This window comes from Panthera tigris, chromosome F3 (assembly GCF_018350195.1).
Source record: "Panthera tigris isolate Pti1 chromosome F3, P.tigris_Pti1_mat1.1, whole genome shotgun sequence".
Classification (NCBI taxonomy): Eukaryota; Metazoa; Chordata; class Mammalia; order Carnivora; family Felidae; genus Panthera; species Panthera tigris.
The window spans coordinates 58,136,116-58,154,213 of NC_056678.1; the positions used below are offsets into that span (position 1 = coordinate 58,136,116).

The 18,098-nt window shown below is 57.1% G+C and overlaps 1 protein-coding gene across 1 annotated transcript; it reads left to right on the forward strand.

Moving 5' to 3' along the window:
• Positions 1–525: 525 nt before the first annotated feature.
• Positions 526–6,140, forward strand: HLX (H2.0 like homeobox). Its single transcript, XM_042975888.1, has 4 exons — positions 526–1,567; positions 2,307–2,486; positions 3,287–3,471; positions 5,248–6,140. Exons 1-4 carry the CDS (start codon positions 973–975, stop codon positions 5,728–5,730), a joined length of 1,443 nt encoding a protein of 480 aa, XP_042831822.1. The 5' UTR covers positions 526–972; the 3' UTR covers positions 5,731–6,140.
• Positions 6,141–18,098: the final 11,958 nt, after the last annotated feature.

The following is an 18,098-nucleotide window of genomic DNA, read 5'->3' on the forward strand; positions in this document are numbered from 1 at the left end:
GGCAGCCGGAGCCCACGAAGGATGAGGACATCGACTTTCGGGATAAAGGCTGAGTGAAGAAAAATCAGGCCCGAGTGAAATCAGGAGGAGGGAACCCAGGGGGCCGCCTCCCCGTGCCAGGAGGCGGGCTTTGCACCCGTGAAAATACACGGGAGCACCAGCTGCTCTGGGCAAGCGCCCCAGGAGCGCTGGGACCAACTCGCCACGTCCGATGCCGGGTTGGAGCTGCAGAAGTTAGCGGAGGGCCACAACTCCCTGCAGCCGCCGCCCGGGCCCCTACGCGCGGGACCCAGCTCAGCCCACGCGGCAGCAGCAAACACTTTGGCGTGGCCGGGGGCGTGGCCGAGGGAGCGGGCCACGCCCCTCTTTCCCAATTCCCCTCCACTTCCCGCTCCCATTGGTCACGAGGATGGCCAATGAGCGCTCGGATCGAGGTCCTACCCTGGGTCTGACTCCGAAGCTCCTGCCAAAACTTTGGGAGTTTTTAGAGAGGAGTTTTTTTTTTTTTTTTTCTCTCTTATTACTTTTTTTTTTTTTTAAGCTAACGGATTATTATTGTTGTTGTTTTAAATTTAGCTCGTAGGGCTTAGCTGTTTGGGTTTTCTTTCGGTGCCCGGCCCCTGTCTCCCCGGCTTCCCTGGAGTGTGCGGAGCTGCGGCCCCTGCCCGCCTAGCAGCTCCAGAGCCCCTCGCTCGCCTCCGGCCCGCGGGGAGCGCGGGCGCCTCGCCGCCTTTAAAGTGAGGCCAGGGGCCGAGGCTGTGACCGGCCGGGATCCGGGCCTCGCCTCCTCCCTCGGTGGCGCTAGGGCTCCCTGGCCTGTCTTCAGTGCGGACGGAGAAGCGAAAGCGGATCGTCCTCGGCTGGGCTGCCGCCGCCTCCGCGACTCAGAGCGCCCCTCCCCGCGCACCCATCCACCCAGCTACCCGGCCGGGCCCGGCCGGGCCGCGGCGGCGCTCGGCGCACCCAGCCAGAATGTTCGCCGCCGGGCTGGCTCCCTTCTACGCCTCCAACTTCAGCCTCTGGTCGGCCGCTTACTGCTCCTCGGCCGGCCCGGGCGGCTGCTCCTTCCCCCTGGACCCCGCCGCGGTCAAGAAACCCTCCTTCTGCATCGCAGACATCCTGCACGCCGGCGTGGGGGAGCCGGGGGCGGCCCCGGAGGGTCTGGCGGGGGCCTCGGCCGCCGCCCTCACCGCGCACTTGGGCTCGGCTCACCCGCACGCCTCTTTCCAAGCTGCCGCCAGATCCCCGCTTCGACCCACCCCGGTGGTGGCGCCCTCCGAAGTCCCGGCTGGCTTCCCGCAGCGGCTGTCTCCGCTCTCAGCCGCCTACCACCACCATCACCCACAGCAACAACAGCAGCAGCAACAACCACCGCAGCAGCAACAGCCTCCGCCTCCACCCCGGGCTGGCGCCTTGCAGCCTCCGGCCTCTGGGGCGCGGGGGGTCCCGAATCCCCCCCATAGCGGCTCGGCCCCGGCCCCCTCCAGCAAGGACCTCAAATTTGGAATTGACCGCATTTTGTCTGCAGAATTTGACCCCAAAGTCAAGGAAGGCAACACGCTGAGAGGTAGGTCTTGGGCTAGAGGCTGCAGGCCTCTGACCACGGCCCTGGCGCACTCCCAGGTCCCAGGGCCATTTGGGATGCCTTTGAGTATTTTCACAATTAAGGACAAGTCGGTAAAATGAGGGAGAAGAAAATGAATTGTAAGAAAACTGTGAAACGTTAGGTGTAAAACTCACCTGCTCTGCATTACAAAAAAAAAAAAAAAAAGTTTCCAGGGATGCTTTAAAAAACACACGTCACAGAATCATTATTCCTAAAAATCCGTTGGCATAAATATTCGCTAAAATGGCTATTCTGTCTCTTGAATCACATATCTAGAGAGTGAGCTATATTAATTTGACAGGGGAAACCCTTTCGGGGAACACTTTCCCTTCCATTTATCCGATTTCTAGTGAAATGCCACTTAAAGAATGTAGATAAACAAAATCGCCCCTCAGCAGAGTGGGGGGTTCTTTCCCGGGGGAGGGTGGAGGTCTCCTGAAAGTGACTGCCTTTTGGCCGTTTTATATAAAGCCCTTCCTTGCTATATGTGTGGACGTGGACGTGTGCGCTACACATGGGAACATTTTGTGCATCGCCCCTTGGCCTCTGTCGGGGAGAGAGGGCTTTTGGGGGTAGAGACAAGGTCTCTCGCGACTTTGCTGCAGGGAAACCGAATCGAGGTGGGAGGGGAGGGACAACTCAGCCGGAGAGTGTGGGTTTGCCCGAGGTGTAACCAGCTCTTCTTTTCCCTCGTCCCCAGACCTCACGTCCCTGCTAACCAGCGGGCGGCCCGCAGGCGTACACCTTCCCGGCCTGCAGCCTTCTGCCGGCCAGTTCTTCGCGTCTCTAGATCCCATTAACGAGGCTTCTGCCATCCTGAGCCCCTTAAGCTCGAACCCGAGAAATTCAGTCCAGCATCAGTTTCAAGACACGTTTCCAGGTACGGAAACCCTGCTGAGCCACGGCCTGACGGGGCGGGTCGACTGACTGCTCATTCAGGACTGACGCCTGGCGTGGCCACCGCGGTTCAGCCAACCCGGGGTCGGTGCAGGAGGCTACCAAGCCCGCAGACAGAAACCGAAAGAGTTCTCAGCTAGCTAGCTCACCCCTCGGTTGGCTCCCGGGGGCAGAGGGTGGGGGACCCAGGGAGGCCGTGGGCGGGTGGGGTGAAGGGGCTTTCCCTAGTCTTGCAGCCAGAGAGGGACTTGAAAACGCAGCCAGAGGTGTTGTTTTTTAACATACACACAGTTTGGAATGACTTCAAACGCTTTGGCCAAGGAGAGGTTCTGTCCGCGCACACGTTTGCAAGAACTTATACGCGCGCGCGCGCACACACACACACACACACACACACACACACACACACGAGAGTCAAAGCTGTCTTCTCTACATCCTAAAGGCCCAACCGACGTTTTCGCCAAATCTTTGCATGCCCAAAGGCCGCGCATTTGGCTGATATTTTCCCTTTGGAATTAATCGATGAAGCTCCGGGCTTCTCCATTCCACACTCGCTTTAGGCCTCACGCCTAAAGTCTCAAGAGCTGTAGGATTCCATTTTAGACAGGCCATTCCCAGTCTGCGCGAAGGGCTATCCGAATGCGGGGCGGGGGGAGGAGGGCCGATGTTAACGCAAAAACAAGTTTTAAGCAGCACGGTGAGTCCCGGGCCCGCAGACCGCGGACGTGGCACTGACGCGGCCCTCCTGTCTTTCTCTTGCCCCCCGCTACCGCCTGGTGGCAGGTCCCTACGCTGTGCTCACGAAGGACACCATGCCGCAGACGTACAAGAGGAAGCGCTCATGGTCACGGGCTGTCTTCTCCAACCTGCAGAGGAAAGGCCTGGAGAAGAGGTTTGAGATTCAGAAGTACGTGACGAAGCCCGACCGAAAGCAGCTGGCCGCGATGCTGGGCCTCACCGACGCGCAGGTAAGCCGCTTCAGGCGCCCGCGCACCGCTCCCTCGGGGCGCGGCCTAGCCCCAGGGCTCCCTCCGCCCCGGCCCACTCTCCTTCTGCGGGGGAAACGCAGGGTCTTGAATTTCTCGAGACCTCGTACACGTCGAAACTTGAGGCAGGAGGAGGGGGGGTGTGGGGGTGAGAAGGACGGAAAGAATAGCCCATCCCCAAAGATGTATGTCAACAACCGCAGCATGTTTATTTTGGCCAACAGGCGAAAGAACAGCAGAGAAAGCGAATAGGCCGCAGGAGATAATAATTATGTACTCGACTGTAGTGCAATTCGCTGTAGGAGGCAATTTATTTCAGAAGAGATAAAAATCCAAAGTCAAGAGATTGTTGTTGGTCCCCCCCTCCCCCGCCCCGTCCTTCCTCCCTCCTCCTCCTGCTGCCGCTGGATTGTGAAATCCCCATTTGTGAGGAAGTGAAAACATCATTTCAAACGGAATTACTTAGTAGGGCGAGGAGTGCCCTCAGAGCAGAGCCACCACCGTCTGTCCGATTTTCTAACGGCACAGGGTCTCAAGATAATCTCGGGGGGGGGGGAGTGAGAGAAAGAAAAAAAAAACAGATTTTCTTAGAATACCTAAGAGCATTTCAGCAGCTTCTGCCTACTTGGATTTTTTTTTTTTTTTTTTTTTGCAAGGCAATGGCGAATCGATCGTGTTTGAATTCAATTTTTTTCTTTTTTTCAAATTCAAGAATTGGACCTTTTTTTTTTTTTTTTTCCCCCCCCCCGGAAATAGAAGAGGTACTTTGCTTCCACACCCCACAGCAGTGGCCTTTGCTCCCTGGGTGCTGAATGTTCTGAGCAGAGCAGAAGCCAAAAGCAGGCACCTTTTCATAGCTCCTTTAGGTTACCCCCCCCTTCTGTCCTCCATTCCACAACCACCCCCCCCCCCTCCCCAGCACACACTGGAAGAGCCCGGCCGTTTTCCACCAGCTGTGGATGTTATTTTTAAAAGGGAAGCTGGAACTTGTGTGAACAGCACTAGGTCCCCCAGGGGATTGTATATATTTATATAGATTCTCCACCCCATCCCTACCCCCTTCTTCCACTCTGCACAGGTTTCATTCCAGCATTTTCTAAGCCCGCTGAAGGATCAGTTTATCCCAGGCAGGGGCAGGTCTTTATCGGTTTCTGAGTACCTACCTGCCAAGGAAATGCTCTTCTGCTGAAGGTCCAGCGGTGCCCCCCCCCCCCCCCCACTGAGACTAACTCTTTTGAACCCTCTTTCCCCTCTGTTCTCCCCACGGTTTCTCCTTAACAAGAACTGCTTTCGTAGAAACTTGCCTTGGGTAGACGCAGTAGAGGGGCGGACCAGCTTAGCAGAAATTGTTAACGTTGGTTCACCAAACTCTTGAAATCATGGGTATATTTTTCTGGGCTAGGGGTCCGTAATTTAAATCAGATTTTCGGAGAGTCCTGACTCGAGTCGGGCTAAGACGCATTGATTTGGAGCAGAAATCGTCCTTCGTCTGCTTTCCAACAAGCATCCAGGTCATTTCAGGATCAGGTCTGGAGGGCCACATTGTGAGAACCAGGCCTAGTGGGTTCCGCAGGCGAGGATCCCTGGCGAAGGCCTCCGTTTCCCGGGGCTGCCTCTCGGCCCCTGCGCCGGGCACAGGGCCCGGCCGGTGGTAGACAGCTGGGGACCGCGGCTCCAGGCCGCGCGCGAGTCGGAGTGCGGCGAGCCCGCGTCTCATCTCCGTGTCCCTTCTTGTCTCCCTCACGTGGTGCGGCGCAGGTGAAGGTGTGGTTCCAGAACCGGCGGATGAAGTGGCGGCACTCCAAGGAGGCCCAGGCCCAGAAGGACAAGGACAAGGAGGCGGGCGAGAAGCCGTCGGGCGGCGCCGCGGCCGCCGACGGCGAGCAAGAGGAGCGGAGCCTCAGCCGCTCGGAGGGCGAGGCCGAGAGCGAGAGCAGCGACTCCGAGTCTCTGGACATGGCCCCCAGCGACACGGAGCGGACCGAGGGGGCCGAGCGGTCACTGCACCAGACCACGGTCATCAAGGCCTCGGCCGCCGGCGCCCTCCTCCCGGCCGGCGGCGGCGGGAGCGCGGGAAGCGGCGGCGGCGTTGGCGGCAGTTTCGGCTTCGGCAGCCTTGGCGGCGGCGGCGGCGCGGGTAGCGGCGGCGGCGCCTCGGAGCTGCTGCCCGCGCCCCAGCCCACCCTCAGCGGCGCTCCGCAGAGCCCCGAGCCCGCCCCGGCGCCGCTGGGCGGCCTGTAGACTGCGCGAGGCGAGGGGCCCCGGGGCCCGCGTGCCGCTCACTGCCGCCCAGGGTGGGCCGGACTTCGCGCCTGCTTTGCGTTGGCAATGGGGACAGGGCGACGCCGCGGCGGAGCGCCCTTCCCTGCGGTCCCACCTGCCCGTCGCCGCCGCGCAGGTGCCCAGAGCCGAGGGGGGGTCTCAGTGCCCCCGCCCGAGGCCCCCTCCCCTCCCCGCGCCGGCCAAACACTTCTCCCCGGCCGCGAGCAGTTCACACTGTGAAGTGTTGGACGAAACAGTTCCTCCCCGCACTCGGGGCTGTGGCGCAAGGACGAGCTGCACACAGGACGACACAAACTTGTAAATAAAATGTTTACTACGGTTTGTAAAGGCCGCTCGGCTTTGCTGGGGCGGTGCGGTCGTTAAGGTCGGGGATCTCCCACCCGGACCTCAGCCTCGGGGCGCTGGAGGCCGCAGCAGCTGGAGGCGGGAACTAGTACTTTCTGCGGGGGGGGGGGGGGGGGGGGGGAAGGAGGGGAGTGCAGCAAGCTGAGACCCGCCTGGCTGCAGAGATCGGCGTTGGGGCTTAGAGGTCCCTCCAGTTCCGAGGGCCCCTCGGACGTAGCCTGCGCCCACCGCCACGGAACGGGCGCTCCACCACCCTGAGTGTGGCCAGAGGACCGAGGTGGCCGCGGAATCTGTTAGGCCTGTCGGACAGATGGCTTCCCCACCCGGGGTCTGGGCCCCATGAGTGTGCCCGAGGGCTTTCCTTGGCTGGAGAGCCTGCTGAGTTGGAGTGGAGATGTCGGTGATGCGGGCGGGGTCAATTTAGCCACAGTCAGTACTTACAACGTGGCGACTCAATGGCCGGAGTGGAGCTTTGAAGCAATTCCAACACAAACCGCTCCTTGGGCCTGGATGGCGTAAGGGGAGAAGGTAGTGTCCTGGAGGAAAGGACAGACAGATCACAGTGGTTAGGGTTGAAGGGCCAGGTCTGAGAAGGCTTTAAAGGTGCCCGAACAATCCTAGGCCAGTCAGGGAAGTGACCTGTTCAAGGTCACACGCAGACAAAGTCAAAACCGGAACTCAGACCTCCTGGCTCACATTTGCCCAGTGATGGGTCTACAAAACTGTATCTCCCAGCCCCATTCACTCACAATCTCCCTTGCAGTTAGGCCACTGCAGGTGCCCAGTGAGTCCCTCCCCAGCTCCAGCCCCAACAGCCAGGAGTTGAGAGGCCGTTTCCCCATCACACTGCAGCTGGGATATTTATTTTGCTTCCACGCTGCAACTGGGATGGACCATTTCAGGTTGTTTTGTTTTGAAAGGCTAGACAGTCAAACCTCTCTCCCAGACCTGTCCTCTCTGGGCTCTCTTTCCCTCGAAACTACAACAAGTCCAGAGTTTGTATAAAGCTCTTTTGGGAGATTTAAAAACAAACAGACTTTGCTGACAAACCTGACCCCGAGGGTCTATTTGACAAGGCTTCTTACAGGCCCACCATCCATGCCAAGATGTGGTTCTCTGAGAGGATGCTCTGTCGAGAGTGATGTTCCCCCAGAGACGCTGAGGTCAGCGAGCCCAGGACACGTCCCAGTCCCCAGGCTGGAGTGAGAAGGTTCTTAGTGGTTCCCCGATCTGGCTTAGCTTCTTCCCCATTTTGACTCATTGACTTGAGCACAAAGACCTCCGTTTTAGAGCAGAGGCCCCAGAGTTAGCCTTCTTTGGCCTGGCGCAGCACAGGGGTGCAAGGCTGACCATTCCCTGGCCCCCATCAACCTCCCAGCATCCAAGTGGAGCCGAACCCCTTAAGGAATGTGCACACTTGGGGAGGGGGAGTGGCGGCGACCAGGGTGGTCCAGTGTAGGAAAGAGAAGGGAAAGGTAGAAGGCTCGAAGGAGGGGCCTTAAGTTAAATGGGAACGTGAGCTGGCTATTATCTTTAAATGTGCCTAGGTTTCCAGGCACAGCAGCCTCCATACCTGCTTGGGAGGGATTCCTTCACCACTCCGCGGGCCTTACCACCTAACCGCAGGATTCTTCCTGTGCCCCAATTTTGCTTTCATTACGGAAATCAGTTTCCTCTGACCCCTGAAATATTAAAATGCTGTAATAGGACATCCCAAGGACACGGAATTTTGACTCACTTAAATCCAGTGCTGGCATTCAGGAGAATACGGTGGCAGCAAGGATACCAGTTGAGGAGCTCAGCTGGGGAGGAGAATCGGACAGGAGCTGGTGCTTTAGACCACAAGGCCTCGGGGTGCCCACTGCCCTGATCTCCCTTTGCATTTCTCCTCCTGGGGCCCGAGTTTTTTGTTTTTTAAGTAAAGGAAATGATCTCCCAGGGACTGTTAAATGAAATGATTTCAGGTACATTTCAGCCTTAGCACGACCAGGACCCGCTAGACCAGAGGTTGCAGCAAAGCTGGGGTACTGGGAAGGAAATGAACCTGGCAGCGGGCACCGGGAGGTGGCAGTGGGGATGCTCCTGGAGCGTTTCCTCCGCCACCCCCCACCTCTCCTTCTGGAACATTTCCCCCGTGAAATTCTAAGGGGCTTTGGGCGGTGGAGTTCTCCCACATTTTCATCAGGAACGGGGTGTCACAAGTCCAGGAGAAGCTGAGGGTTCATTTGGAAGAGGAGCAGCCACAGGACGAAGAGTCGTCTCTAGGCCGGCCCGGCGGCGGAGAGGAAACACCGCATTTCGGGCCGCGTGGACTCATCCCGGGACTGCTCCCTCGGCCCAGGGATTGGGAATTTTCCCGGTGGCGCTCGATGCTTGCAAGCGCGTCCAGGGAAGCTGGAAATTCTTGAACGAAGACCGAGATTTCTAAGGCGCGGAAGGGAAGGCCGAGCGCGCTGGGGCTTGGAGGCGGCGGCGGGTGCGCGCGGGCCCCGGGGCAGAGCCGAGCCGCCACCCCCGCTTGTGCCGCCCAAGACTCGCCCTTCCCGAAGAGCAGCCGTAACTCTGCCCGGGCTGGGCTCTGCCTCGCCGGCCGCAGTGGTCCTCGCGGCGCCCAGTCCTCGGAGCAAGGTCCTCGAGGCGCAGCCGGGACGTGCCGAGGGGTGGCGACCGCGCGTCTCGCTGGGACCAGGCGGCGGGGGGTGGGGGTGTGTCTCAAACCCCCTCGGGTGCACGCGCGCTCGCACCCCAATTACACACACAGGTCAAAGCGCCACATGCTCAAAGAAGCGCCCAGGAACGCAGACCCAGACGGAGACACGAGAGACCCTGTCCTGGCCGGTTCAGCATTCTCTGGGCACAAACGCGCGAATAAAGTTCTCCCTTCTCCATTCGGCAAGGCAGAGTGAAGAACCTCACGCCGTCTTCTTCGGCCACAGTTGGTGGCCGGGTGGGTGGGGCGCTGGTCTCCAGAAAAGCTTCCTTGCGCCAAGCCTCGCCGGCCAAAGCCCTGTAAGCCGGAGCCGAATTCCACTCCACTTGTCCGCCTCAGTCCAGAGCAAGCAGGACCTGGAGTCCGGGAGTTTGGGGGAGCGGGTGGCCCTCGCTGTCCTGTCCCCTTCCGGGGCCACGGCTGTCAGGCCCCGTGGAACTTCAAGGCGAAGTCTTGTCTCCAAGGGAGGCTCTGGCCCGCACATCAGCCAAGGTGTTCTCCAGTTCTCCTTACCCCACCGCCTCGCAAGGATTCGAGAGTAGCGTGTGTGTGTGTGTGTGACTTGCTCAGACTCCGGTTGTCACAAATCCCTGTGACTCCCTCCGCACCGCAGAGGGGACCAGTGGCTCTGGGATCTTTCCTGCGGCTGCTCCCTCTAGCTGGGGTCTAGAAGTGGGGTGTCGGCAGGAGTTTGAGGCCAGCACGGAGCAGGTGAGCTCTGAGTGCGCAGCCTGCTGGTCCCTCCTGTTCTAGGTCGTGGAAGCTAACCTAAGTGGAGGGTGACCCCAGATGCCCCTGCAGTCTCAATCTCCGGGAACTTAAGGGGACGCAGGGTGGGGCGGGGATCAGCACCTGGCAGCGGATATCATGGGGGCGCTCCAGACTTGACTTTTAACCTGTGTGGCTTTAACCTGTTGAGTTTTACTCTATCTCCAGATCAGTCTCTCCCCCCCCCCACCGCCCCCGCTTCCCCCCAAGCCCAAGCCAACTCAAACAGATCCCCCAGCGTGCAGGGTGGGGCCTAGAACAGCTCTGGAGCAAGGTATGGGGAAGGGAGGCGCGAGGCTGAGGTCCACGCACCCTCCTCCCCAGGGGCGCAATGGTCTGTTTTGAGAAGGAAGAACCAGTTGAAAGACTGAGTGCTGGGCCCTCCCCATAGGACACGGTGACACTAAGTTAAAGAAGGTGGAGAGGACCCTAAACAGACAGGCCCTCGCAACCCTCCCCCCCCTTCTTTAGCCTCTGGCGAAGGAGGGCTGCACTCTCCATGGTCTTTGTGAAGATCCAGCTACTGGGTTTTATGGAGGACTCCAACTGTAGGTATTCGGGCTTTGGGAGATACACCTCGATTTAACTGTGCTCAGGCACGCATCTGGCTCAGTCTTTCCCTTTGAGGTCGTGACGGGATTGGCTGAGGTCCTGAAGACAAATGAACTGCCTTCTCTGTGGGTTCTCCCCACACCCGGGATATTAAAACCTGCAGCGGGCACCCTCCTCTCCCCACCCCCGCAGCCGCTCTTTGGATTTCCTAACTGCTACATGGGAGGCGTGCACTTTCCAAACTATTCCTTCCCCTCCAACCCCTCCATGCCCCCACCCCCGCCCCACCCGGGTTCTGAAAGGCTGGGCCCCCGCGGCGACTGGCCTGGGGCCTCTGACACCTCCGAAAGGTGAGCTCAGAGAATGGGTGGTCCTTGGGTCCCTTGGATGTTCTGTCTTCTGTTATTTTATGAACAAGCATAGATGTCGTGGCAGGTGTGATTACTTCTGACTTCTTCATTTTAAGGATGGGGCAACAGAGGCTGGGTTCTTGACACTTGCCCAAGGTCCCCTGGGGAGTGAGTGCCAGGACTCTGATAAGGCTGTGGGTTTGGTGCCTCCTGAGGGGCAAAGGGAGAGGAGTCCTACCAGACACAATTGACCAACCAGATTCTGATCTGGATTGTTACAACTCAATGGCTTTTTAACTTTTTTTTCTTAACTGTTTATTTATTTTTGAGACAGAGAGAGAGCATCTATGCATTGCATGCAAGCAGGGGAGGAGCAGAGGGAGAGGGAGACAGAGAATCCAAACAGCCTGGTGCGGAGCTTGAACTCACCAACTGAGATCATGACCTGAGCCTGAGTCGGATGCTTAACTGACTGAGCCACCCAGGTGTCGCTCAGTGGCTTTTTAAAAAGGGGGCATAAAAGGCGCTGAGCCTGCGGGGAACTGTGGGCTCCAACAGATCCATTTGTTCTTCCTTTTGGTAGTCCCCAAGAAGTTTCCCTCCAGGAGTTGCAGGCCTGGGCCTCTCCAGGATTGATACCCCCACCCTTCAGCCTGTACCACCTATGTGGCTTTGCTAATATGTCTAAGGTCGGGCCACATCCTGCTTTTGGGACGTGACATCACTCTTGAGTGTTTCTCCGTCTGGTTGCCGACATTTGGGATTTGGGACAGCACGAGGTGTCCGAGACCTCATCATGCTGGTCATGCAGCCACTGAGCTAACTCCTTCTCTCTCCCCCGGTCCTTAGACCTAGTCCCAGCCAGCAGATGATGCCTCCTCCTTTTGCACAGTTCTGGGTGGGTAACAGACCAGCCATAGAAGGTGGTGGAGGTGACAGCGGCTACACCACCGGACCCACGCCCAGAGCTCGAGGCTTCAGTGACCCCAATGACTATTTTTGGGGGGTTTTAAGTATGGGAAGAGGCTGGCGTATGGAGGTCGGAGTTGAGGGTGTCAGAAGGAGCACGCCTGACCCCAACCCCAAAGAGCCCGAGAAGCGTTCATTCATTCGCTAATTATTAAATGTGGGACCTTGGGAAATTGGCTTCAGTTTCTTCATCTGTACAATAGGAAATAATGTTACCTAACTTCTAAACCACTGTGAGAATGAATTGCATGGTAAAATGTTAAATGAGAAAGTGGGTGGCATATTATATTCCTTCCTTCCTTTATTAATTACAGTATTTACTACCTTATTAGTATTTGCACAGTTGGAAAAAAAAAAGGCAAGGAATCAGATCCTTGGATGGAGGCTCATGAATTCAGGGCAGTCACTGTGTCCCCGGGGAGGAACCTTTGAAAGAGTAGAGCAGAGTGTTTGGATACAGTGTGTCCACAGAGGTTGTGCTCAGACCCCTCGTCTCTATGGGAAGACCAGTGGCATTTCTTCTTGGTCCTTCAGGCACTGCGCCTGGCATTCTGTGCATACAGCAGGTGCTCAAGACAGTGCTTTTAGGTGTGGTTGGGAGTTTTCCTTGGGAGCTGGAAGGGGAAGGAGCTAGAGTTTTCTGACACTTCAGGTTTGAGGGAAACTTAAGTATCTGGGGTCCAAGGAGGGAAAACTATGTGCCTACTGTTGAGGCCATGTCAGGACAAATGGAATTTGGGGAGTTCTATTAAGTTCTTAACTAATCGCGTAGAGGGAAGTCTTCAAAACGGAAACAGGATATCAACTGTCCCTTTAGCTGGGAAAAGGCACCCTTTGCTTCTTGAGGGCAAGGCTGGGCTCTGCCTTAGGGTCGGAGCAATTCTAGCACCTCGCACAGCGCTAGGTACGGGGAAGGCGCCTCAAGAAGTGTTTACTGAATAAATGAGTAACACATTGTTGTGTTCCTTGTGGTTACTGATAGTCCCAGTGGATCCTCAGGAACAACGTGATCGGTGGTTAGCACTTGGACACAGGAAGAAGTGAGCTAGAAGGCGCGGGAACTACTGAGTGGTGACTCGGGGAGGAGGAGCGGACTTGGAAGTCCCAAGTCATCTGGATGAGGACACACAAGGGTCCCGGACACTAAATCCGTTGCAGAAGAAGAAAATAAGTTCCCAAGCAGCGCTCCATATAGATGACGAAAGCGCTCGTTCGCGCACGTTCATCTGGAGAACGTCGTGCGCAGGTGGGCATCGTTGGCCCCATTTTGTAGGTTGAATGACTCGCCCACAGTCACCTCGCCAGCAGTCAACTTGAGGACCAGGACGGAAGCCGGAGACTGTGTGCTTCCCGGGGTGGCCCGCTCCGGGCGTTAAGATCCGCGCCGGCGTCTCTCGGCACAGTGAGCGAGCGGGCTGCTGTCAATGTGCACCTTGCTTTCTCCTTCTGCTGCGCAAAAGCGTCGGTTAGTTTCGCCGAGTTCCAGAGCTCCCCCCACCCCCAACTGCTCACGCCCCACCCGCCTCTGGCGATTTCAGGGTCAGCAAATTTCAGCCGCGCTTTGATTTGTCAGGGCTGTTTATTTTTGTGTGTGCGAATGGGGTGAAGAGTGCACCCCGCACTTTCCTGCACGTGGTGCGAGCTCAAGAAATGAGCCAGTGAATGAATGAAAGAACGAATGAACTAATGACCGCATAAGATTCCTTATCTCGCAGGCCCCACAGGCGTCTGGTTGAGGATCTGGCCATTTTCTGGATCCTTCTATGGAGACAATCGGAGGCCGCGCACGCCCTCCAAAGGAGTCGCTGCGCGGCCCGGCTCTCTCCGCTCCGCGCAGACTGTGCTTGAAGCCTCAAGCCTGTAGGAGGGCGCCCGCCCCCCGCCCCGTTCGCCACTCATTTGGGTCCGATGGAGGGTCCCAGGTCCTCTGTCTCCTTGGATCCCCAGCGCCCAGTCGGAGGTCAGCGACCTCGCTCGGGTGGGTCCCGACATCAGCCCCGCAGCGGGTGGGCTGCGCCGGGCAAATCTCAAAATCTTCCCGGTAAGGCTGCCTTGGATCCCCCGCAGCGATCTAAGCCGCATCCCTTTGTTCTCATCTCCCGCAAGGTTCCTGCCTCCTCCGCGGACTTGTCTCCCTCGGCGAGGGCGCAGTGGGTGAAAAACTAGAAAGGAAAGGAATGAAACTTTTCTATGACACACAATTTAAAAATGAATGTCGACCCACCGTAATGCAAATGTTCCCCTTTCCTTCGGTCTCCACTCTCCCAGTCTTCCTTCTCGCTTTGGGCATCCCCATCCCTTCCCACTTTTTGTTTCCCCCTCTCCACTCCGTGTGCCTGGGTCTTCCTTCATCCAGCGATTGTCCACCTTTCCACTAGGACTTTCAGAGGAGCTGGGCCGCGATGGCGGGGCTCGAGGACAACCAGGGCAGGCGATGTGGTGCAGGGGCTGCTCCAGAAGTCGTGGCTCCAGTCTCGGCTATGACCCCAAATGAAACGAAAGGCAGTTATGTTGTTTGAAACTATTATTAAAAAACGAACGGCCTGTAAGATTAAAACAACACCGACCCGCGATGATGTCATCCTCGTCAGAAGCATGGTTCAAGAGCCAAGAGATATTGATGTGTCGGTGCACGTGAACCAGCCATAGCCTCGGTGTCATCCGTTAACACATGCATACACCATCTGCGCCCCTACTACGTGCTGGTGGGTTCGGTTCGGGACCATCAGCGGCTCCAGAGGAGCAACAGGAAAGCGCCCTGAGGTGCGCCGGCTGAACCAACAGTTTTAGCTCTCGGAATCTTTCTTTCTCCCCTCTTTTCCTCTCTTTTGGTTTTCCCATCGCAGAGGAGTGGTCATGAGGACACCCATCCTGCCTTCTGAGTCCTCTCCAGCCGTCCCACTATGCTTCCCCATCTTCTCCCCATCAGTTTGCTCAGCGACCCTGGAGGCAGTTCAGTATCCCTTCTACATAGGTTAGGGGAGCATATCTAATACAGGGGACAGTCACGGCCGCGCGCACGGTCGCGAGCGCCGTTATGCTGGCAAACAGAAGTGGCGCTCAGGAAGCGAGAATTGGCATTAAACTCTCACCACCCTCACCGCCATTACATCGCTAATTTCTTCCGTTTGGAACGCGTCTTTACTTGGAAATCACCCAGGGTGGGGGCGCGCAAGTGAAAACGGAGGAAACAGACGCAATCGTTTCCCACTTTTAAGGCACAAATTCAAAGTCTTGTATCTCATTTAACCTTCCCAGCAACCCTGGGCGAGAAGATGTTTTCTTCCAATCCTACAGATAATCCAGTTTGAGGAGCAGAGAGGCTGGGTAATTTGATCCAGGTACTGGCTGGCAAGGGGCGTGGCCAAGCCTCCGACCCCGAAGCCACCGGTTCCTAGTTCCAATCCGGAAAGGGTGGGCTTCCCCGACTCCCTCTTCGAAGAAAAAGAAAAGTTCAAAGTTCAAAGAAAAGCTCTGCTCTCCTTTTTAGCGAATTACTCCATTCATTGTTTCAAATATCCACTTTACATTGTGAGAGTAGACCCCGCCACAGAGAAATCCATTAAGCATCGTTCTGTCGCACCCCCAGAGAAAGCCCATGCCCGGTGTACCCTGTCTGGTGTACAAGGTTGATGACTGAAGGAGGGGAGAGTTCAGTACAAAAACATCTGTAAGCGAGTGGTCGCCATGAGCACTTAACTGTTCCTTTCCACCTCAAGCTGGGAAGCTAAGGTTAGTCTAGAAGCCACATCTTCCCCTTTCTGTGCTCCTAGTTACTCCCTTTTCTTTCCGTCCTCACCTGGCCTCCCGCTCTGCTGCCTCCCTCCACCTCCTCATCCCACACTGCGGCCCAGAGCCTCGGCCGGGCTGTGACCCGAGTCCTAACGCTGCAGTGGTTGTCCGTGCAGCGGCGGGACGGGATGCGACCGGCCTGGAGCTGCGGCGGGTCCCAGCAGCGCTTTGCCGCGGGCCGCAGCTCCTAGGACCGGAGCGAGGGGCCCGGCGCCGGGCGGGGCAGGAAATTTATGGTCTGTGTATACTTTCTGGCTCCAGAGCCCCGCGCACCAGAAGGATGGGGCCCCGCGAGCCCCTGAGGCCGCGATCTGGGGCCGCAGGCGCCGCGGCCAAGTATGGTGCCCTCGAGTCTCTCCTTTCTGCTGCGCTAAGGCCATAAACCTCCCCGGGAGGGCGCGGCTGAAAACGAAAGCCCTGCAGGGAGGTGGGTACCAGCCTCGCCGAAGTTAACCCAGCCCGGCCAGCCTAGGAAACCGGCTCCCAGGCCTGCGTTCAGTCGCCCTGCGTGTCTGCACCGCCGGTGCGGCCGTGGCGCAGGGTGGGATTCCGGGCCCAGTGTAGGACTGCGTGGCCCCAAGTGCGGCTAGGTGACGGGCCCCGGGGTTCCCACGGCGCCAAGTCCTCTCGGCGTCCCGTCGAGGCCTGGCCTCGGTCCTCCGCCCGTGGGGCCAGACTTCATTCTATTTCTCGAGTGGGTCCGTGACAGAGAAAAGAGCCCATCCAAAAGTTGGGGGCAAATGCGAGACTTCCTTGGGCCTGGGGGGCTGGAGGAGGCGCGAAAATGGTCCGGGGCAGGCGGCCAACGCCCAGCAACACTAGAAGTTCCAGTGCTCCGGCTTCAATCCTGCCGGGTTAGCACGAAGCGCGTCCACGCTGTCTCTCCCAGGCCGGGCCACACCGGCGCACAGGAGGTGTGAGTTAAGCCAGGCAGCCAGAGAAGGACAGGTCCTTTCATTCACGTTGTCACCAGGACTGGTGTTCACGGAGTGGCGCCGCCTAACGCACCTCGAAGGACGGTTAGGCCTGAGCGTAACTAATAATATCGGGCACAACTTTTAATTTAAATAACGTAGCAGAGTTTTGCGTGCCTATGTGTCAGGCACTGTCCTGAGAACTTTATATACATAAAGTATATACCTTATACTTTACTTATACTGTATATACTTTGTATACAAAAGCTTATTTGCTTTTTATAAAATTCCAATTGTTGTGATTACTTGGATTATCCCCATTTTACAGATAAAGAAACAGTGGCTAAGAAAGGTTAATTAACTCGCTGAAGGGCAGCCAGTTCGCAAGTGGAGTTGGAAACAATTTCCATCTCCTTCTCCAGGGCCTACATTATCTAAATCGTCTACGGTACTAATGAAACCACTACTTATTTCGAATATATTAAGAGTCACGCAGGCGAGAGCGGGCTGAATTCCCGCAGAGAGCCCGGGGGGGGGGGGGCGGGTGTGTGTGTGCAATTTATGCAACTCTTAGTCCTTCTCGGAAGGGGCTGGACACTCGCCCCCTCGCTGGGAGCTGCAAACCTCGGGGTCAGGCAAGCAGGGTGGCCCAGTCCATAAATACGGACCATTTAGCAATTACCCCGGGGCGTGTTAATTGCGCTGGGAGGTAGTAATTGTGAGTCTCAGACAACGGCTTCTCTCCCTCTGCTTTCTTTTGATTTACTGTTGGGCCGGGTGTCTCGGGCAGGAAGATCTAGGCGAACCCAGGCTTGGCGAAAACGCGCGCTCTGGGATGCGCAAGGCCGCTCGGGCAAGTGGTGCGGGGACTGCGCAGTTCCACCTTCTCTGCAGGGACAGCTAATGACTGCTGCCGGTGTCTTCACTCAGCAAGGGGGAGGTGGGGAGTCGCGTCTCCGAAGCTTTGGCACCTTTCATCGGGCGCGCCCACTGACGGAGGTAGCGATTTATTTGAAAATAGGAGAAGAGGTAGGAGTAAAAAATTGAGCAGGGTGGATTATGAAACAACGGAGTGAAAAGAAGAAGAAGAAGAAGAAGAAGAAGAAGAAGAAGAAGAAGAAGAAGAAGGAGAGAGAAGATGGAGATCATGAAAATAAGTGGAATTCTGCAGCATTTCTCACATTTTTCTAAAGGAGGTGGGCGGGGCTGATACAACCGGTTTGGGGCCGGGCCATAAATTAATAGATTTATTCCTCAATCAGGAAAAAGCCATTAAGATATTCTTGGCTTCGTCTGTGGGAAAATAATTTCTTTGATTGAGTTGCCCCAGAAGACCCTCCGAAGCCCTCTCCTCTCCCCCTCCAATGGCCTCCTCTTTCCTGCCTGCCGGAAGGAGGGGAGAAGCGGGAGACCCCTGGGAGAAGAGGCCTTTCCATCTTTTCCAGCATCTTGAATTTCACTTTGCAAGCTTCTTTCTACTTCTTGATTTGATCCCTGCTGCCTTGGAGACTCGGAACCTCTGAGAGAGAATTCTCCCGCAGCCAGCCTCGCCACCACCTCTGTCCCCCACCTCCCAGTCCTCTGCCCCAGCGGTGACTGGGCGCTTAACCTCCGGCCGGCCCCAGCGCGCCTGGTGAGCCTGAGAAATCCAGTTATGGGGAGGGGGCGGGGCAAAAGTGCCCTCAAATGAGAAGAAGCAGCCCAGAGCCGGGTGGACGGAGAGTTGTTCCTTTGCAAGGAAGGAGTTGAGCTCCTATCAGGCCCTTAAGAGCAGATGTGTGGTTCCGGGACCCCTCTGGGTCTCTGCGACCCTTTCAGAGGATCCCCGAAGTCAAAGCTATTCTCCCAAAAAAAGATTATTGGCTTCTCCGCCAGGGTGCGATGGAGTTTCCCAGAGGCCACATTAGGTGTGGTGACGTCTTGGCT